This window comes from Chiloscyllium plagiosum, chromosome 14 (genome assembly GCF_004010195.1).
Source record: "Chiloscyllium plagiosum isolate BGI_BamShark_2017 chromosome 14, ASM401019v2, whole genome shotgun sequence".
NCBI classification, from domain to species: Eukaryota; Metazoa; Chordata; class Chondrichthyes; order Orectolobiformes; family Hemiscylliidae; genus Chiloscyllium; species Chiloscyllium plagiosum.
In genome coordinates this window covers 35,895,871-35,912,528 of record NC_057723.1, presented here as the reverse complement: position 1 = coordinate 35,912,528, position 16,658 = coordinate 35,895,871, and the positions used below count along the sequence as shown (strand labels likewise).

General features: G+C 39.9%; 1 protein-coding gene and 1 pseudogene across 14 annotated transcripts in view; one reads left to right on the top strand and one right to left on the bottom strand.

The window, feature by feature from the left end:
* LOC122556624 (kelch-like protein 3) overlaps positions 1 to 16,658 on the top strand; it is a 119,869-nt gene that overhangs the window by 40,706 nt on the left and 62,505 nt on the right. For all 14 annotated transcript variants that reach the window (XR_006313588.1, XM_043703547.1, XM_043703538.1 and 11 more), the window contains one exon: positions 9,465 to 9,627. Coding sequence is in view for 13 of the 14 variants with exons in the window: in XM_043703547.1 (XP_043559482.1) it covers positions 9,465 to 9,627 (163 nt within the window). In the remaining variant the exon portion in view is untranslated. The remainder of the gene's footprint in view (positions 1 to 9,464; positions 9,628 to 16,658) is intronic.
* Positions 6,967 to 8,029, bottom strand: LOC122556963 (annotated as a pseudogene).

Here is a 16,658-nt window from a genome sequence, read left to right as displayed (position 1 = left end):
CGAGTTTGTCAGTGGGATTGTGTGACCCGGTTAACGTATTTGTATGGAAAGCAATGTGTCTTTTTATAATCAGGCCTACTTAACCTTAGCTATATCCTAGGTGAAACTAGTGGAATTTTCAAGTGAGCCTGACTTTCAACCAGTCTTGATTCTGATTTTGGCATTATGACAGCAAATGTACAGCTGAAAGAAGTGCTTTGGACTCCTGTCAGAATTCTTCTCTTTTGTCCAGGATGGGTGAAACCCATGTCGAAACTGTTACACTTCAAATTCCCTTTTCTGCCCTCAAAGGTCCTGATTTTAGGCCCAAAATTGGCCAGAATTTCTTGGATGTGATAATTTTGTCTGACTTTGAACTATACTATTGGCATAAAAATGTAATTGCATTACTTATACATGATGACATCAGATTGGATGTGGCATGAATTTTGACCATTTCTTTTCTTTGTAGAATGATATGTTATGCGATCTAACATTAAGAATTTTTACTTTGCAGAAATAATTGCTTATAGAAATGCTGTCAAGAGCTGCAAAATTAAACTTCCTCCTGGCTTATAGTGCAGGAAATGAGCAAATGTAAGAGGTTATGAATCAATGACAATGTAAGTGATTAAAGTGTTGTGTGGGGGTGTGTGTGTTAGTGGTGGCTGAACTGAAATTCCATACTTCATATAAACTATAGGGTTCTGAAACAGTGATTTTAAACTGCCAGGCTGTGAACAAATCCTAATTTTGTTTTTTCCTTGTACAGCTGGCCTTGTTGGCAAGCACTTCCTCTCATCTCTTTTAAAGGAAATGAGTAGATGCTGGAGGATATCCTGTGCAACCATAGTTACTATGCCATTAAACTTAACCCCAAAGAATATCTTTTTATATAACTCAAACTCCTGTTAAGATTTTGTTCATTATTGTTTCCTAGGAATGACTAGTGTCCTTCATGTTTTTGTTATTGATGTCAGTTAGAATATTTAAAGAATGTATTTCTCTTATTGACATAGAGTCATAGAGATGTACAGCATGGAAACACACCGTTTGGTCCAACACATCCATGCCTACCAGATATCCTAAATTAATCAAGTCCCATTTGCCAGCATTTGGCCCATTTCCCTCTCAACCCTATGTAGTATGAATTACATTTTTTTGGGAGATGATCAGTTTTGCAGTGGACACAATGAAATTGGGGAAAAAAAAAACATATTGTACTAGTTTCCTTAGTGGTGCAGTGACTTCATCTAGAGACTTGCTAAACCAAGCAGACATGGGTGGTTAATAAAAGCAAAATACTGCAAATGCTAGAAATCTGAAATGAAAGCAGAAGGTCCTGGTGAACTCAGCAGGTCTGGTAGCATTTTGGAGAAAGAAACAGATAATGTTTCAAGTCCAATATGACTACTTAAGAACTGAAGAGGACTGGAAAATAGGTTTTATATTGTTGACACTGTGGGAGGATGAGCAGATGGTGAGGGTGCCCACAGCATAAGGCAAAAGGGTGAGCTCATGATCGTGAAAGCACTCTATATATGCAGATTGGTTATTTGGATGTGAATAGTAGAAAATAGGCCTGTGCTAAGAGCAAACCCATGCAAACAAGATAATACAAGGGTTGGGGTATAATCAAAATGGAGGATGATTCATGTTCTGAAGAGTGGAAAATGAGTTGTTACTCCTCCCACTTGCATTGGGCTTCACCTGGAGCATTACAACATGCCTCAGACAGAAATGTTTGCATGAGAGGAAGATAACAAGCAACTGAAAGGTCATGGTCATTCTTACAGACAGAATGGAGGAATTTTGCAAGGTGGTCAGCAGATCTGCATTGGGTGTTGCCAAAGTAGAGGAGCAGCATTGTAAGCTGTAAATATAGTAGGCTAGATTTACAGAAGTACATATAAATCGCTACTTCACCCAGAAATTGTTTGAGGAAGGAGGTGCTAAAAGGGCAAATGATGCATTTTCTGCAACTATTTATGTGATGCCATCAGCAGGGTGAAGGGGTTTTGGAGTGACAAAGGATTGGATCAGGATGTTGCAGAGAGAACGGTCCCTGTACAATGTTGACAAGAGAAGGGACAGAAAGATATTTGGTGTGGGTGCTGGAAATAGCAGAGGATGATTCTTTTGAATGTAGAGGCTGGTGCGGTGAAAAGTGAGGTTGAGGGGATACCTTATTGTTCTCGGAGAGAGGAGAAAGGATAAGGTCAGAATGGTGAAAAAGCATTGGACGTGGCCGAGGGCCCAATCACCCAGGATCTGGAAGGTTGACTGTTCAAATTCCTGAATGTTCTCGGCATTAGTTGACTTCAGACAGTGTGGTATAGGATGCCACTATGAGGTTGAGTATCTGGATTGGATGATGCAGTAACGTATCTGCTTGTGAAAATTATTCATTGATTTCTGCTTTGTCAATATAATTCCTCTTGCATTCAAGTAACTGCTTTCATTTGCATCTATGCACGTATGAAAATGATGGCAGCCTGGATGAAGAACCTAAAGGACATCCATGGAATCATGTTGCAGCATGGAGTCTCTCCTTTAGGGAGAAGTGAATGTGAAATCATTGGCCTGAATGAAATCTGCTTTTATTTTGCACAAAGTGCTTTTGCGACAAGAGAATACTTCGTGATTGGAAATGTTTGGATATGTTAAACTTGATAAGGTACCAAGGCAGAATTAAATGCATCCCAAGGATAATGAACAATTTGGAAATTGCAGAGGTGCTGACAATTATCTTGCAGTTTTCCATGGATTTGGGGATCAGGCCAGAGGATTATTGATCTGCAAACATTACACCCTTGTTCAAAAAAGATTGTAAAGAAAAGCCCAGCAATTGTAGACCAGTCAGTTAAGCCTCAGTGCTGGGGAAACCTCTAGAAACAGTTATTCTAAATGGAACACATTGAAGCATGTGGATTGATTCAGAAGAGTCTGCATATATTTGTTAAGGGAAAATTTTACCTTTTTAAGTTGCTGGAGGTTTTGAAGAGACAACAGAAGGGGTTAATGAGGGGAACGGCTGTTGATATGGTGTATGAGTATTTGAAAAGGGCATTGTTAGTGCTACATGGGAGGCTTGAGAAAAGTTAGAGATCATGGAATAAAACAGATAGTAGCAATGTTGGTACAAAATTGTTAAAGGCATTAGGGAACTGTAATAGTTAATGGGTTGTTTTCAGGCTAGAAGAGCATTTGTAGTGGAATTCCTTGGTGCCAGTGTTAGGACCCTTGCTTTTCTTCAATATATAGATATTATATCGAACTTGGTGCACAGGGAATAATTTCAAAGTTTGTGGATTAATTAAAACTTGAGAGATTTATAAACTTTGAGGAGAGCAGTGTAGAACTTCAAAAGGGTGCATTCTCGCATTAGTGGAGTGATGGATAGTTGATAGATAAATGTGAAGTGATGTATTTTTGTGCAGGAGCAGGGAGTTTATATTCTAAGTCATTTAAGGTGATAGGTTATTTTAAGAAAAAGTGCTGGAGAAATTCAGCAGGTCTGCCAGAATTTGTGGAAGTAGAAAGAGTTAATGTTTCATATCCTGTTCAGGACAGCTAGAGTGAGGTGTTAGTACAATACTCTAAGCTTCATAACAGGATTAGAGAGTACAAGAGTGAGGAGGTTATAATGAACTTGCATAAGACACTGGTTAGACCTCAGCTGGAGTGTTGTGTACAGTTCTGGATACCACATTTGTAGGATGATTTGGAGATGCCAGTGTTGGACTGGGGTGTACAAAGTTAAAAATCACACAACACCAGGTTATAGTCCAACAGGTTTATTTGGAAGGACTAGCTTTCGGAGCGCTGCTCCTTCATCAGGTGATTGTGGAGCTCCGAAAGTTAGTGCTTCCAAATAAACCTGTTGGACTATAACCTGGTGTTGTGTAATTTTTTTAAACATTTTGTAGGAAAAATCCAAATGCATTGAAGAGTGTACAGCAGAGTTGAGATTTCTGGACATCATGATGGTGATGTCTTTGGATATCAAGGGGTGTTGTCATGCTCGCTCTGAATATGGCACTTGTTCAATCAAGCATTACTTACAGTTTATCAATATAAGTCAGAATGTTTTTGATGTCTTCCTGCGAGGGATTGCAAATGGAATTAAATGCTCTGCTTTCATCAGCAAATATCCTCACTTCTATTCTTATCTTTGTGGGAACTTCATTGAAGAAGTGGCCAAAGATAGTGAGGCCTAGGATCCATCTCGCAGGAACTCTTGCAGTAATTTCCTGGAGCTGGGATTATTCCCCACAAGCCTCAGCTATTTTCCTTTATGATAAATATGACTTCAGCTAACAGGGAATTTTTCCCTTTATTCCTGTTGACTAATAATTTTGAAGGGCTCCTTGATTCTACACTCAGTCAAGTAATGTCTGCATGTCAGGAAAGTAATGTTTATCCCCCTTTGGAATTCACCTGTTTTGACCACCAAAGGTGTAATAAAGTCTGGAGCCAAGTGGCTCTGTTGAGTGCAAACTTGAATCTCCATGAGCATGTTATTTATGAATAATGCTTATGAACAATTTGGCATGAGTGCGCTGCTAGTTCTAGAGCACAAGTCTTCTGTGCATAGCCATGATGTTTGGGATCATTGGATAGAGCAATACATTCAGCTGCTCCTTGACATAATCTCGCGCTGAAGACTGGCCTTTGTTAATGTGGGGGAATTAGCAGCTTTTCCTTTACTCACTTGTGAGGTTTGGGCGTTGCTGACTGGGCCACCATTTATTGCCTATCCCTAGTTACCCTTGAGAAGATGCTGGAGAACTGCCTTTTTTGAACTGCTGCAGTGTATGTGCTGTAGGTAGACCCGTAAAAGGAAATTCCAGGATTTTGACCTGATGACACTGAAGGAATGGCATTATATTTCCAAGTCAGGATAGAGTGTAGCTTGGAGGGGAGCTTGCAGGTGATAGTGTTTCCATATATTTGCTGTCCTTTTAGATGAAAGTCATGGACGGTTTGGACCGAAGGGTCTGTTTCCATGCTGTACATCTCTAAGACTGTATGGTTGTGCGTTTGGAAGGTGCTGTCCAAGGATCTTTGGTGAATTTCTGCAATGCATTTTGTAATTTGTACGCACAACTGCTACTGAGCATTGGTGGTGGAGGGAGTGAAGATCTGTGGGTGTGGTGCTCATCAAGCACTCTGCTCTATCCTGAATGATGTCAAGCTTCTTGAGTGTTGTTGGAGCTGCAAGTAGAGAGTATTCTATTACAATCCTGACTTATGCTGTGTAGCTGGTGCATTGGCTTTGGGGAGTGTGGAGGTTAGTTAATCAACACAGCATTCTGAGCCTTTGACCTGCTCTTGTAGCTACTGTGTTTATATGACAAGTCCAGTTGAGCTTCTGGTCAACAATAACCCCTCAGGATGTTGATAGTGGGGATTCAGTGATGGAGACATCATTGAATGTCATGGGATGGTGGTTAGATTGTGTCTCTTATTGGAGATATTCATTGCCTGGCATTTCTGTGGTACGAATATTACTTGTATGCCCCAGTCTGGGTCCTTTCTGGATCTTATGGCATTTTAACATGGACTGTTTCAGTATGTGACGAGTTGTGAAACCTGCTGATCATTGTTCAACCATCAACAAGCATTCCAATTCTGACCACCTGATGAATTGAAGGTTATTGATAAAGCAACTGGAGATGGTTGGGTCTAGAACACCACCCTGAGGAATTCATGCAGAGGTGTCGTGGAGTGGAGTTGACTGACCTTCAGCAACCTTAACTATCTTCCGATATGTCAATTATAATTCCAATCAATGGAGGGTTTGACTTTTATTTATATTGATTCTAATTTTGCTAGGGTTGCTTGATGACACATTAGGTCAAATGTGGCTTTGACCTCAAGGGCAGTCACTCTCACCTCAACTCTGGAATTCAGTTCTTTTGTTTATATTTGAACAAAGACTGTAATGAAGTCAAGAGCTAAGTGGCTCTGGCAGAAACCAAGCAGCACATTATTGCTGAACAGGTGCTGCTTGATAGCACTGTTGCCAACACCTTCCTTCACCTTATTGATGATCAAGGGTAGACTAATGGGGTGATGATTAGCCTTCCTGCCGAAGATGTTCACAAACACTTCAGTCTTCTCTTTTGTCATTGACATGTTGGGCTCTGTCATCATTGAGGTTGGAGTGTCCATGGAGTTCTCTCCTTCTGTTAATTGTTTGGCCACCAGCATTGACAACTGGGTATGGCAAATTTGCAGACCTTTGTTTGGTTTTGGGCATGACTCACACTGTTTATTATGCTGCTTGAGATATTGAATATGCATGTAGACCAGCACTGATGCTGAGTAGCACCAGTGTGTACTATCTACAAGTTGCATTGCAGAAGTTCATCAAAGATCCTCAGTAGTACTGCAAACCTATGACCACTTTCATTTGGAAGGGCAAGGGCAGCAGATACATTGGAAGACCATCAACTCCCAAATTCCCCTCCAACCTACTCACTATCCTGACTTGGAAATATATTACTGTTCTCTCACTATCGCTGGTCAAAATCCTGGAACTCCTCCCCCTCCCCACCCTGTCACATCACAGCAGGTGGACTGCATCAGTTCAAGAAGGCAGCTCACCACCACCTTCTCAAGAACAAGAAGAAACCGGCAATAAATGCTGGCCAGCCAGCGATGCCCACATCCCACAAATGAATAATGTTATCTTTTTACTTTTCTCAATTGCAGTCGATACAATCCTAGCCTTTCCTCCATAGGAAGCCCAGCCCATTTGGAATATTAGTCTAGTAAACCTTTTCTGAAATGCTTCCAATGCATTTCCATCCTTCCAATAAAGTAACTGATGCTTTGCAGTACACCGGTGCCCTGTATAACTGAAGCATAACTTGCCTGCTTTATATTCCATTCTTCTCAACATAGACGAAAACATTGTTTGTTTTCTTTTGTTTTGTTTGAACAAATACAGGAAGTTCGAAATTGCTCTTCAGTGTTGATTCACCAACTATGGTCCAAGCTGCCCCCTGGTTTGCCTCCCTTCTGTTTTGAAATAAATGTAGTTGGCAAGATCACATACTTGGACTCAACAATGCTGACAAGGATCAGGCAGGGGTTTCTTGTGTTCACTTTTACTACTTGGGGCCCATGGCAGCTTGATCTTAACTTTTAATTCCCAACACACCTTGTCTTAGCAATACATGGCATCCAGCTATATCAACATAGCAGTTCATTGGGTACCACTGTGGATTATCAGACCATCAACAAATTGAATGGACTTGACTCTCTGGTCTCGGGCTTTTCTGGAAACCACCACCTTCAGCCTCTATCCTTACTTTCCATAATGAGGCAAAGAACACAATGGCAGGCTTTACAAACTGCTAGGCCTGTTAAAGTGTAGGGATTCTACCTGAGCAATAGCACAAAGCCCTTTAGCGGCAATCTTTTCAGCATATAGCCTCTGGAAACCGAATCACTTCTGAACAGCACAGTCAGTTCACAGATTTAGTTACCTTTCTCACCCAGTATATTTTACCTAAGGGAAGCTGGCATAATCAGTTGCTGTTTATGCACTAAAAAGTTGTCTCTGAGTCTGAAATGCTGTTGCTGCTTCGGGCGGTCTAGCTAGCCTTCAATTCAACATTGCTGATGTGTAATACAATCTTGATTACTCTTTTGTTCTTGTTGAATTTGTTTGAGCTCCTTTTGGCTCGTTGCCTGTGGTTTTACTTTGCCATATAAAATATGTTTTTATACCATCGTGGGTCATCTCATTCAATTTTTTTTCTTTTTGGCTTCCACCAAAGGTCTAAGAAGACCTGTGAAGTCTTCTACCAGTTACCCCTTGACTGGTTGCTTGGCAGTGGTTTCTTCCTACATCAGTTGGAACTTTCTGAATTCCTCCTACCAAGAATATTTTGAGACACGCAATGGGCTCAAATGAAAAGTCTTCATTGTGAATTATGTATACATTGTTAACTGTCTTACATTATTTGAGTTGCCTTGTTACTTGTAATATATCTTTGATCTTGGGAGTTATTCCACCCAGACTATGTAATTTCATTTCTTTGGCCTGTAACTTATATTTCTTCAGCTATTGCATTTGATCTGATAGAACAATGACACTCGACTCTTGATAAAGATTATAATTAATGAGATGTCCATTGACATTAACAAATTTTGTCAAACACAACTCAGTTGAATCACCAATTCTCCCTAGAATGCCTTGATTAGCTTTTCTAATGGTCATTGTTCTAATATCTTGAATTCCTTGTATGTGTAACTGCCATTGTTTCTGTGAAGCAGAAATGATGTAGTACATCTGCATGTTTTCTAAAAACAATCTATAGTTTTACAGAGAGCCTTTTTTTTAGTTAAAGCTGGGCACTGCTTGTGTTTTCCGGATTTTTTTGTTCCACAGTGCTGACAGTTTCTTTTGATACCTGCTGTTTGGTCTACCCTTTTTTTTGGCATGTCATTTCTGACTCTCTGGAGTGTTTATAGTTTATAAGCTTGTGTTTATCCTCTCAGAATATATCTCACAGTCTTCTTGATGTTTGCTTCCAGAACAATTTGAAGAGCTTTGTCTGAAATTAAATCATCTTGGATATATAAATCTCACAAGCCTCATCAATAATTCTGTCTGTAGTGAATCTTGATTTCAAAGCTTCAGAGATGCAATTTTCCACCAACGTGTAGAGATCATTAATTAAATTTATCTACAGATTCCTATGAATGCTAAACATCTCTGTTTAAATCTTACCCTTTCAAGAATTTTGCTTTTACTCTGATTAAAGTAATTATCAGGAGCGTGAAAAAGTTTTTCACAGGTACCTCTGCCTAAATTTATATTTTGGTGATTTATAACATAAGCCACTGAAGGTTCTCTTCAATTCAGCAGTGTATTTATTTGTTCAGTTTGAGATTAATTAAATTTCAAAGCAATACTGTACCTTAAAAGCTGTTTTTTCTAAGATATCCAATCCTGTTCTGTTTGACTGATTTAACACTAAACCTTTAAGGTATGATTTCTTCTTCAACTTTCCTAATATGGTGATTATTCTTCCTTTAAAGCTGTTTTAAATCTGTAGTATTTCAATGCTATTTGTAATCTACTGGAATTTCAGATTTAATTTGTAATATGTCAATAATATTTTAATCCTCCTGTAAGATATGAATAATACTGAATGGTAGCTATGTTGTTTTTGAGTCCTTTTCTTTTAATAAGTTCCTAAATTTTATTATAGCAATGCTGTATAATTCCCTTTTTATAAGACCTTTACTAGCTGTTCGTAGAAGTTTTAATTTTCCCTGCAATGGAATTAAAATACCTCATCACTTTTGTGGTTTCCGTTAAATGCAAGAGAATAAGTTTATTTGTGTTATGTATTTGATTATAATATTTTTGAATTGAGAGTTTTTTTTTCTTTAGACAAGAGCGATGCCACACCTTTTGAAGTTTGAGTTTAACTTGCTTTTCGTCCTTTCCTTTTTCCTAGGTGCTTTTACCTGCAGCCAGTCTATTGCAGCTAATGGATGTAAGAACTGCTTGTTGTGATTTTCTGCAATCCCAGTTGCATCCAACCAACTGTCTAGGAATTCGAGCATTTGCAGATGTTCATACGTGTACAGAGCTGCTGGATGAGGCCAATGCATATGCAGGTGGGGACTGTTTGTTTGGGTTTTATTAAAACCTCCAAAACAAAGCACAGAACAATGTAAACGTTTTCTTAATCCTGCATTTTGAAAATCTAACTGCCTTTTTGAACTAATGACAAGTTTTGTTCAAAATACTGTGAATGCTAGAAACTTGAAATATAAACACAGCATACTGGAAATGCATAGGCTGGGTAGCATCTACAGAGAGAGAAACAAAGACACCTTTTCGGGTTGATAATTTTTCATCAAAATTTGGAAACATTAAAGATGTTATTTTTTCAAAAGGGGAAGGGTCGGAAAAGAACAAAAGAAAGAAAATGAAACAAAACCAGAAAATTGTTCAAGAAACTTGACAGGCATGGCAGCATCTGTGGAGAGAAAGCAATGTTAATGATTCTGGTCCAGTGACCCTTCAGAATGTTCTTAACTTTTCCATTTTTTTTTGTCATCCAGGGAGCTCAGGTTGCTATACTTTTTACCCATTGTGGAAATGTTCTTTGACTATGCCCAAGCATTGTCCTCTTTTTTTTTTAAAGGCAGCTGATCATTCAGTTATACTTTGTTTGCCTGTCCCTGATTCTGATTTATCTGAGGCAGATCGGTTTTCACTCCATTAAAATTTGCTATTCCCCAATTACTTATTCTTACTCTGGTTGCTTCTTGCCCTGGTCTATAACCAACTTACGAAACACAGATAGAAACACTGCAATCTTCCTATTCTGTTCAAAACCCAATCACTAAATTGCTATGTCCCTTTACACACTGCTGTCTTCAACCATGACAACAGTAAGCTAACTTTGCATACCAGCAGATTTCAAATTGAGCGTTTAGTGCAGCACTCTAACGTCCAGTCGACAGTACTAGTGCAGCAGTGGAAAATAAAACCATGTCCATCAGGGCACCTGATTGTGATTGGGTCCGCAGATGGAGATGGTCACCAACTCTTTGTCTTGATATTGACTGTAGACTTTCTGACAGGCTTCCCTGTACTCCAAATATTTTGTTGAATGGATCTATCAGTATTGTCTGTATTCTGCGAGGTCATATAGCCCTTCACTGAGTATTTTGCAGCAGAACTTAGTGTGATTTAGCTGTCTGAGCACGTTGATCTGTAGCCTAGCTCAGAAATCATATGGTGTCCTATTTTCCAAAATATGTTTCATTTGCAAAACTTTACAAGCTCCGATTTAGAGTTGACAATTCATCGAGCATGAATTGCTGTTTTACAGATCAGAGTTAGTGAGTTTTGAGAAGATTTGTAGCTCAGGTTGAAGTTTTGGATGTAGGTTTGCTCGCAGAGCTGGAAGGTTTATTTCCAGATGTTTCATTACCCTACTAGATAACATCTTCAGTGGGCCTCAGGCAAAGCAATGCTAAAAATTCCTGCTTTCTATTTGCACGTTTGGGTTTCTTTGGGTTGGTGACATCATTTCCTATGGTGATTATTTCCTGTGGTGAAGTCACTTCCTGTTCTTTTTCTCAGGGGATGGTAGATGAGGTCTGAGTCGATGTGTTTGTTGATAGAGTTCCGGTTGATATGCCATGCCTCTAGGAATTCTCGTGCGTGTCTTTGTTTGGCTTGTCCTAGGATGGATGTGTTGTCCCAGTCAAAGTGGTGTCCTTCCTCATACGTTTGTGAGGATACTAGTGAGAGAGGGTCGTGTCTTTTTGTGGCTAGTTGGCCTACTGAAGGTGTTACCTAATAGGGTAATGAAACGTCTGGAAATGAACCTTCCAGCTCAGCGAGCAAACCTACATCCAACAGATCAGAGTTCCAAACTACAACCATCCTTAGTATAGTATTGTTTCCAAATTCCATTCTTGAAACCATAGCCTTCCTAACCACTGTTTCTAATTTTTGATAATTTAGAAAATAGTCCTTTTACTAATAGCCCAAAATGCATAACAAAATCCATTTGCTGCAATTTTGCCAAAGGTCTAGTGGTCATGGCAATGTATGAGTAATCCAGAGGTCCAAACTGGGGACACCATTTCACCCACCAAGGTAGATGATGAAATATGAATTTAATAAAATCTGGAACAGAAAGCTTGCCAAATGACAACCACGTAACCATGATAGATTTGTAAAATCTTATATGGATCATTAATGGCTTGCAGGGAAGGATTTTTGCTGATCTTATCTGGTCTGGCCTGTATGTGACTCCAGATCCACGATCTGATTGATTCTCAACTGCAACAAAGCCTTTAAAGGAAAGAACTAAAACTGGATGATTACTCAGCATTGGTTTAGGCATTGGAACCAACTATGGCAAACCCAGCCCTACTGACCCTGAACAGTCGTCCTTACTAACATCTGTGAGTTTGTGCCAAATTTTGGGAATAGAGGATGTGGTGGTTTCCACTGATTTTATCAAGCAGCAGTCTGACATAGTTTTACAATCATACTTTACAGATATGTCCCAGACAGTGCCATCACCACTCCTAGGTCTTTTCTGATTTGCTAACATGATAGACCTATCGGAGTTGACAGCAGGCAAATGCAGTTGAGATGGCATTGCCTTTAGAATGTGATGATAGTGCTCCTTTAACAAGGTTATTCTGTCCTTGGCTCTTTTTTCTTAGTGAGGTCATAAAAACAGTGATTCAGAAAGGTCTAGTTTTGAAGATTTTTAGGGCCAGTTTGATCATAGCTAACAGATACTGCCTCAGGCAACAGGCTTTCACCTGATAGATATATTAGATTAGACTAGATTCCCTATAGTATGACCAATAAGTCCATATCGACCCTCTGAAGAGTAACCTACTCAGACCCATTCTCTTATCTTATATATACCCCTGACTAATGGACCTAACACTAGGCAATTTTAGCATGGCCAATTCACCTGTCCTGCTCATCCTTTGGATTGTGGAAGGAAACCGGAGCACCTGTAGGAAACCCACGCAGACATAGGGACAATGTGCAAACTCCACAGTCGCCTGAGGCAGGAATCGAACCCAGGTCCCTGGTGCTGTGAGGCAGCAGTGATAACCACTGAGTCACTATGCTTCCTGGCAACAATTAGCTATAATCAAATTGACCCTAAAACCCTTTAAAACTAGACCTTTCGGAATTGCTGCAAGGAAAACATAACCTTGTTAAAAGAGCAGCATCGTCACAAGAGTCTTCAACATTGACTGTGGGCCATGCAAATTCAAGACATCAGGTTAAACATGGACAAGGAAACCTCCTTTTGATTATGTAGTGCATGTTCAGCAGTCCTCCATGCTGAACTCCATCTGGATGAAGCACTGAAGGTGGCAAGGGTAGAGAGTTAGTTAGTAAGCACCAGTATTGACCAAAGTGACAGAGTTCTAAAAAGCTTGGTTCGTACCCTGTTGGTGGAAGGTAGTGAAAGAACTAATGAGGGAAGACATAACATGACCTTATCCTTCCCTGTCTAGCTTTAGCAAATGCACCTGTCTGTAGCCACATTGGTAGGAGTGATCACTGCAGAATTCTAGGCAAGACAAAGTCCCTTTTGAGGATACCGTGCAGCATATTGTATGGCACTATCCTCATGCTAAATGGACAGAATTCACAACTCAATACTGAGCAATTGTGAAGTGTTAGGGCCATCAGCAAACCTCATAGCCCAGAACTTCACCATTACCATCAAACCTGAGGATAAATTCTAGTTTAACAGAAGGATGCAAGAGGGAATGCCAACATCAGGCAGACATAAAAGTGAGGTGTCAAACTGGTGGATTACTTGCAAACTAAGCTGTGGTAGCAACATGTAATAAGAACAACTAAGTGAACCCATAATTAACATACCAGATCTAAACTTTTCAGTCCTGCCACATCTAGTCATGAATGGTGATCGACAATTAAACAACTCACTGAAGGAGCAGAATCACAAATATCTCCATCCTCAAGAATGAAAGATCACAGGACATCAGTGCAAAAGACGAGGTTCATGCATTTGTAACAGTCCTCATCTGGAAGTAATAAATAGATGATCCATCTTGGCCTGTTCTTGAGGTCCCCAGCATGACATGTGCTAGTCTACAGCAAATTTGATTCACTCCACATGATGTCAAGAAATGGCTGAAAGAACTCGATACTGTAAAGTCTGTGGGCCCTGCCAACCTTCTGGCAATCGTACTGAGGATGTATTTTCTAGCACGAGCAGTGCTTCAGGTCAAGTTGTTTCAGTGCAGCTACAATACTGACCCAGGTATGTCATATCCCAAAGAAGTAGGAAAAATCCAACCTAACCAATTACCATCTTATCCATTGATTCACCATTGATCATCAGCAAAGTGATGCAAGAGGCCAACAACAGTGCAGTCATGCAGTACTATGAAGTGCTAACCTGCTCACCTGAGCTCAGTTTGTGTTTTGCCGGGACCATTCAGCACCTGACCTCATTACAACCTTGGTACAACATAGGCAAAAGCACTAAACTCCAGAGATGAACTCCACACATCAAGGCTGTGTTTGACTAACTGGGTCTTCAAGGAATCAGCAAAACTGGAAACAATGTGAATTGGGACGTGGGGTGAAATTCTGTTAGTTGGGATCATACCTTGTACAAAGGAAGATGGCTATGGTCATTGGAAGTCACTGTGTTCCTCAGGGTTGTGCCCTAATCTCTCACATCTTCAGCTACATCGTTCATAAGGTTATCACATCTTCAGCTGTAATGTCAGAGATGAGGGTGTTCACTGCTGATTACAAATGACGAACATTTTGCAATGCTTCAGATACTGAAGTTGTTCAAGTCTACGTGAAGCAAGACCTGGACAGCATCCAGGCTTGATCTTTAAGTGCCAAGAAACATTTATGCCCCCACATGCAATGCAGTGATTATCTCCAGCAAGTGAACTTTGCCTCTTGACCTTCATTGGCATTGTCATCGTTGAATTGTCTACTATCAACATCCTGGTGTTACTGTTGAATAGAAACTGGATTGGACTAGCTGTATAAATGGCCGAAAGGGTAAGTCAGATGCTAGGAATTCTCAGCAAATAAATCGTCCTGCCTCCACAGTGCCTGACCATCTACAAGGCACCTGTCAAGAGTGTGATAGAATATTCAACATTTGCTTAGATTGTTGCAACTTCAACAACACTTGAGCTTGACTCATCCAGCCCACTTGATGGAACCCTGTCTGCTACTTTGAATATTCAGTCCCCACAGCAATATGTAGCATCCACAGAATGCACTGCAGCAACTTATAAATACGCCTTTGATAGCATCTTCCAAGCCCACAAGCTCTACTAGTTAGAAAGACAAGGGCAGCAGATGCATGGGAACAGCACCACTTGAAGTATGTCACAGAGTCTAACTGCTGGTTTTATATCATGGCACTCTGCTCCCACTACCTAATAAACAAATGTCGGAAGGGTTTTCTAGTCCCCTGCAGATATGCAACTTCTCTCCTCATTTGTATTTTCCTCTCCAGACCTCCAATGCAGCATGGAAAACTTTGTAACTATGTCACGCCATTCTGTCTTTCCAGCTGACAAGTTACTATCGGTGCCTGCTCCAGCCACGATATACCTCCCCTTTAAGAGGTGTAGCAGGATTTAATGGGGCTGACCACCAACTATAATATTGCTCCTTGCTCAGACTAGCAAAACAACACAGAAATCATTTATAAAGGAGCAGCAGAAACTTGGCTCAGTGCCTGCATTTCAGTCAATGGATAATCGTGCTCTGCAACCCCTACCTCAGGTTTTCAAGGTTGTCAATTTACTAGTTTGTCTTCCAAAGAATGTATTTTTTTCAACGCCTTCTGATATAAAATATTACATTCTATTTTAGTTTTCCTACCTAATGACTAAATATTTTGAGAAAAATAAACTTAAAGATTGTAATTTTGCCAATTTTTTTTTGTTGGCACTCCTGTTCAAAAGGTTTTCAAAGAAGCATTTAAATTCAGTTCCTGAAAAATATGTGAAATTGCTTTGTCATGGAGCATATGTCAGGTAGTTTGTTACTTAAACTAATATTTGTAACTTGGATAGTTCTAAGGAAAGCGAGCTTAGAGAAAGAAAAATCAAACTGTTTGCATTCCTGATGGAATTTAAACTGCAAGGCATAACTTGCAGTTAAGCACCTCCACGCAGTTTTGTTCCGCACCTCACTCTTCTGGGTGTGCCCTTGTTTCTAAAAGTTTAGTTCCCAGTGGCTGCCAATGAAATATTTTGTATCCTATTTATATGTCCTGTTTTCTTCAAGTCTGCATTCCATGTTATATTAAAAATATGGATTAGGTATGATATCAAGCTACCCGTCTTCCTTTGGTACTATGACATATATTGAATAGGTTTGAACATTAAGGTGTTCAATTATGCATAGGTGATATAATTATGCATAAATTAGTCAAGTTGTGTAATTTGCTACACAGAGGTGAATTTCTACTGTTTAATAATTAGGAAACCATTTCTTGAATCTAGCTGGTCTGATGCGAGTTCCGTGATACTGTAGGTCAACATTAATGGTACTGAATTCTCTGTAATACATGACTTTACACACACTACATGATGCAATTAACATTCTTTGGATTTTGCTTAAACCCTTGCATACTGCTGTATAACTTTTGGATTTTACTTGAAATCAATTTTTAAAGTTTTATTCAAACCAAACGAATATTATGTAAACAGCTTGTGAACTGGTCTAAGTAGATTTAAAATCAACGAGGTAGGGCTTTTGTCTGAAATGTCGATTTCGCTGCTCGTTGGATGCTGCCTGAACTGCTGTGCTCTTCCAGCACCACTGATCCAGAATCTAAGTAGATTTAATACAAGAGGAGAAAGTGAGGTCTGCAGATGCTGGAGATCAGAGCTGGAAATGTGTTGCTGGAAAAGCGCAGCAGGTCAGGCAGCATCCAGGGAACAGGAGAATCGACGTTTCGGGCATAAGCCCTTCTTCAGGAATCCATTCCTGAAGAAGGGCTTATGCCCGAAACGTCGATTCTCCTGTTCCCTGGATGCTGCCTGACCTGCTGCGCTTTTCCAGCAACACATTTCCAGATTTAATACAACACCAGTCAATGGCATTTAAGATATTTTCCTAATCAACCTGA